Source organism: Pollachius pollachius (genome assembly GCF_949987615.1).
Source record: "Pollachius pollachius genome assembly, chromosome: 16".
NCBI lineage: Eukaryota > Metazoa > Chordata > Actinopteri > Gadiformes > Gadidae > Pollachius > Pollachius pollachius.
This window is the reverse complement of record NC_136949.1, coordinates 8,553,052-8,558,638: the sequence shown is the minus strand read 5'-3', so window position 1 is coordinate 8,558,638 and position 5,587 is coordinate 8,553,052. Positions and strand designations below refer to the sequence as shown.

The following is a 5,587-nucleotide window of genomic DNA, read 5'->3' as shown; positions in this document are numbered from 1 at the left end:
GTGTGGGTTCGGCCACAGTGGGTTAGGTTATTACTGCATGCAGACGGTCGCTGAAGTTACGTTGGGGCTGCTGGGGCTGTACAGCCCTCCGGCGCTGATCAGGTGGCAGAAGGGGCTCCGGTCGGGGACTGGCAGCACAGGTCGCCCCCCGTGGTTGGCTCTCGGTCTGGAGGCAGCACTAGCGGTGGCGCTCTGGCTCTCAAATCTATTACTGCTGTGGAGAGGAGAGGAGGAGAGGAGAGGAGGAGAGGAGGAAAAGAGGAGAGGGGAGGAGGAGGGGAGGGGAGGAAGAGAGAGGAGAGAGGACAGGAGGAGAGAGGGGAGGAGGGGAGGGGAGAGGAGAAGAGGAGGAGGGGAGGGGAGAAGGAAAAGAGGAGAGCGGAGGAGAGGGGAGGAGGAGGGGAGGGGAGGAAGAGAGAGGAGAGAGGACAGGAGGGGAGAGGGGAGGGGGAGGGGAGAGGAAAAGAGGAGGAGGGGCGGGGAGAAGGAAAAGAGGAGAGGGGAGGAGAGGGGAGGAGGAGGGGAGGGGAGGAAGAGAGAGGAGAGAGGACAGGAGGGGAGAGGGGAGGGGGGGAGGGGAGAGGACAGGAGGGGAGAGGAGAGGAGAGGAGAAGAGGAGAGGAGGGGAGGGGAGAGGACAGGAGGGGAGAGGAGAGGAGAGGAGAAGAGGAGGGGAGAGGAGAGGAGGGGATATGACAAAGGACAGGAGGGGAGAGGAGAGGAATATTGATTGTTCTCTTGATTGACCAAGAGTTAACTTATTACCTGTTAACATAATGTAATAGTGACTATGAACTATGACATAACATACCTGCTCATGACTCCCAGGCTATTGAGGTTCAAGGTAGAGGCTGCCATGCCCACGGCCAGGCCAGGGGCTTCGATGGCTGGGTACACATGAGACAAAGTCCCCTACAGCTGCATGGAGTGCTGGGAAGTTACTGGCAATCACTGGCACTAGAAAATTGTCTGAGTCGAAAAAGAAACCCAAAGAAGGGAATGTAGACAAAGTTAATGACCTTAAAAAAACTTTAAGAAGCTGCAGTTTTAAACCAGGACTGTAACATGTTCACTTTAGGCAGGTAGTCATTCATTTTGATTGAAATTACTTGGTAACACTTTACATTTAGGGTACATTAATGAACCATTAATTAACATTAGTTAATGCAGAAATAGTTAGGGTTAACAATAATCCTAACCCTATTAAATAATGTATAAATGAATACCATACTTAACACACCATTACCTTAGTTGACATCTGATTCAAATAAAAATAAAAATCTTTATTAATTCCATTTGGGGCAATAGTTACAAGCAGCTTGTACACAGTGAACCGCACCTTTAGTAAACATAATCAGCATTAGTAAAGGATTACTTTATTTGTTGACTGTGAATGAAATTTTTGAAAATGCTTATTAATGCATCAACTAATGCCTTGTTCATTAATGTACCCTTATTGTAAGGTATTACACAATAATCTGAAGAAAAAGGGTGCGTCTATAACTTCTAAGACGGCTGCACTGATAACAGTGACAAGGTGCTGAATGAAAAACACTTTGCGGAACCGACGATGGAACGCATTGTGCTGAGCAAACAACCAACACGATGGACAGATATCATAGGTGGCCCGGGCTTGATCAAACAATCGTGACAACAGCCTGACTGTGGACACGCCACACCGATAGTACTGTGCTCTACCGTGCGTACAGCCCGTCTTTACTGCGCTTCTTAAGTCCTACGGAACAACACCCATTTTGTTTTCATGAGAAGATATGATCAGGAGGAAAAACAAAGTATCCCCTGAAGAGATGAAGAGATGAGGACTAGAGGGAGTTGGAGGAGGGGGGGGAGACAGAGGGAAAGTCTTTTTCTGTCTCTGTATCTGTGTGAGGTGAAATGAGGCATTCGATTGCTTTCAAATGATGAGTTGAATAGAATTATAACTATAACAATGGAACTATAGTATTTTTTTTGATGCCAGGTTTTTTAGCCATGTTGTGGTATGTTATTTTTTAATAACATAATAATAGGTCCACTATAATCCAATCTTCAGATATTTTAAGATAAGTAATGACCTTATACACATAGCAGCGCCTTGACAATATATTTGGATAAGCTTACTAAGTCTTTTTTGAACTATGATAATTGGCATCTGCTCATTAATTTATTTTCCAAGACACCAGACGTCCTTCTGCATGGAAAGTCGCTATGACCTAGTTTGGTTCTTCCTGACTCAAGACACGTGGAATGAGAGGAGTAACAAGGCGAGCCGTGGAATCTCCATTGGTGTAGAAAAATGCAGGCAAAGGAAGGACAAACCAAACAGGAGTAGATAAGCACTCCTCTAAGAGCAACTCGGATGACACAGTTTGAATCGGTCGGCACTGAATCAATCAGTATCCAAAAGCCAGCATAGTCAATATCATTGTCTGTATCATCATCATCATCATCATCATCATCATCATCATAGTTTTCACTTAGTTTGCTGTACTTCTCCCTGGTAATGTGTAGGGTATGTAGGAGTATAAATGTTGTTTGTTTACCGCTCATACATATGTATATATGCTTTCATCAGAAAAAAATATGAAAACAAACAAATGTACTAACATAGCACATGCACATAACACATGCAAATACCTTAAACATCTGAAAGGACTGAAATGAGAAAAGTCAATAATTGCACTGTTTGAATACTGGAGCGAAGTCTTGTGTGCTCGCCTACCTCATGGGGTCATCGCTATTACTTCAAATATTAGCCTATGTTTGCTTCATCACTTACCTCTACAAAGCTGATTAACAGCAAACTAAAATGCGAAAGAATGTACCACAGTATCCAGCCCACAGCAATCATATTTGCATATGAATAATGATAGAAAAAAAAATATATATATATATATATAAATATATATATATATATACTATATATATACTATATACTATATATATATATATATAACTACAACAACGGTTTAACCTACCTCACTTTAAGTCCCATGACTGAATTCCATTCTTAAGTGGGGGGTCTCCCATGTTGGACTTGTTAGAAGAGGCAGGAAAGTGACATAACAGAAGAGGCTATATCTGGTAGGTTTATTAGCCTACTGGCAGTCTGCGGCCTGGATAACCTTATGTTTTCTATCAGGCATTAATGACCCGCATACAACTGTTTCTCTACTGGGTTCACTTACAGACAGATGTGTCCCAGACAGTATTGACATGGCCGAGGCCTAATCGTGTTGCATGCAGCCCCCTTTACCGGTTGATTGCGTGTAAAAAAGGTTCCTTAAATGAGGCTTTTGTTTCATGGCTTTACCACATAATCCGCTGGTGTCCCAACATTATATTCGGGGTGGGTTGAGTGTCGTTTAAAGCTTCTAAGCCCGCGTGGTTTATGCAAACGCATGGCCAACCTGTGAATTTTCATCAAACCACGACAGACTCACAGAGGACCATCTGTCTTTGGGTGATTGGTCGTGGCAGGCTATAGATAGACACAATAATCAGAAGGTGTTTTCATCCTATAACGTTCTGAGTGAATTACACGAGAAGTTTAAGTTAACATATAGGCTTAAAGAGTAGTAGTCATAGTCCTCCCCAAATCACATGCAGAGAACAAAAAGGGGATTCTGAAAGTGAAAATGGAACAAGCCGGTGACCAGTCAAACCATTCAAATAACTAAACACGAAAGACATTGAACTTACTTAACCTACCTCCCGTTGCAAGCCCCTTTCTTTTCTCAACGCAATGTGTGTTTGAACTGGCATCCCCTCGAACCGACGGTCACCCTGTGCTACCCGAGGAGGAGAGCCCCCAGAGCAGTGTATAAACCAACATCTGTGTGTGTGTGTGTGTGTGTGTGTGCGTGCGTGCGCGCGCGCGCGTGAGTGAGTGTGAGTGAGTGAGGGAGATATAGAGCGTTTGTACGACGGATAGACGGACCAACAAACGGCGGTTACACTTACTGAGAGATCCATCCACACAAAGTACATCCTACTCCAGTCCAGACTCCAGAAACATTGGGCTAACAAGGCGTGCGAAAATAGTCTGCTAGCCCCCCAAAAGAGTTTGACTAGTTCACTTCTCCAGCTTCGGCTCTTCTTGGACAATAACTTTTAGTTTGACTCTTTAACGGATTTATCGCATAATTATCGATCATGTTGCAACTTCTCGAACGTAGTATTCTGCAGGTCGCTGTGTAAGGAGGCCTTTAATGTGTAGTATCGCAATGAATGTTTCCGATGTCATGTGTTGCCCAGCACTTCTCATCATAGTAAAGCGTTGTTTGCTGTTTGAAGCAGGAAGCGACAAAGAACCTCCTCTCTCTCTCTCTCTCTCTCTCTCTCTCTCTCTCTCTCTCTCTCTCTCTCTCTCTCTCTATCACAGGAAATAAAACAATACGTCTGTGTGCAACGTGTGTTCGTGTGTGTCCGTGTGTATCTGTCTGCGTTGGGGAATACCTTGGCTCAGCCTATTGCTCGAGCGGCAGGGGGGAATCCCTCAGATAAAGGCTTGTGCATATTATCGGATTTTATTATAACAAAGCGAGTAGGCCTACGAAAGAGCTTGGGCAATGGGTTGCAACGAAAGAAGCTTTCTAGTCTTGGAAGTGGTTGCATTTAAATGCATGAGACAATTGTCTCCCCAATTTCCTTTCTCAGTTGTATTGTCCGTTATGATGATGTTATATGAACAGCCGTGGTTGATTCCCCTTATATAGCCTACGCCTGTATTATTACCCATTGTTGATGGCCAATTACCTTAGACAAATTAGTGTATTTCTTTGCTTCCCAAACTCAGGGCAATGTAATGGCTTTAGAAAAAAAAATCTGGAGGTTGTTTAATGCTTTTTAAACGCTCACTGCATGCTAACAGGTAGGTCGTGTTTATGTTGAATAGTTCTGTTTGTATTTGTACTTGATTAAGCTTTGAGGGAATGTGTGTCTTGTTTCTTTTGTGGCGAAAAAAAAGAAGATAAAAACAAAAATAACTTATCAATCAGGCCTACCAAAAAGAATACAGTGGTCTACAACATAAATACATAGGTATAGCCTATATACCTGTAGCCTATATCATATACGTGAATTGAAAACATATGTCCTCTACTTCAGAGGACTGAAGCCTAACAAGGTCAGAGGCCAAGACGTAATGCACACCATTTGAAACCGCTTTATCTTCATTTCTTCTGGATTTCTAAACTGAAACTGAAATGTGATTCTTACCTTGGGGAAAATTAGTTTCCCCCGAGGCCAGAACAGAAGAGGTTACGGAGTTTGACCTTTCTGAATACCTAGAGTATCCTTGAAGCGCTGCAGCAAACTTAACCCCTTTAACTTGTTCTGTCCTCGATGAAACACAGCCAACCACTATAGAAAATGTTTAGGCAGAATTGTCAAACTCACTCACACTTATTAAGCAGCCTCACAACAGTATAACTGGAATTGACAATAATTAAATACGTTGACTATAAGATTTTCCTCAATACAATGTAGCTATTATCGATTTAAGCAAAGGGGTTGTAATTTGGAAAGGGCTGGTTCTGCCCTCTACTGACTGTATAAGGTTATTGCAGTACATAGTAAAGAAACA

At 43.1% G+C, this 5,587-nt stretch overlaps 1 protein-coding gene across 2 annotated transcripts in view; it reads right to left on the bottom strand.

The window, feature by feature from the left end:
- Positions 1-4,270, bottom strand: part of LOC307087978 (uncharacterized protein) — a 24,211-nt gene extending 19,941 nt beyond the window's left edge. The window contains exons 1-3 of one of the 2 annotated variants that reach the window (XM_079753699.1): positions 3,964-4,270; positions 812-969; positions 61-214 (exon numbers count right to left, since the gene is read on the bottom strand). In XM_079753699.1, the coding sequence (XP_079609825.1) occupies positions 61-214; positions 812-858 (201 nt within the window). In that variant the 5' untranslated portion in view covers positions 859-969; positions 3,964-4,270. The remainder of the gene's footprint in view (positions 1-60; positions 215-811; positions 970-3,963) is intronic. The other variant, XM_079753700.1, reaches the window with a different exon arrangement.
- Positions 4,271-5,587: the final 1,317 nt, after the last annotated feature.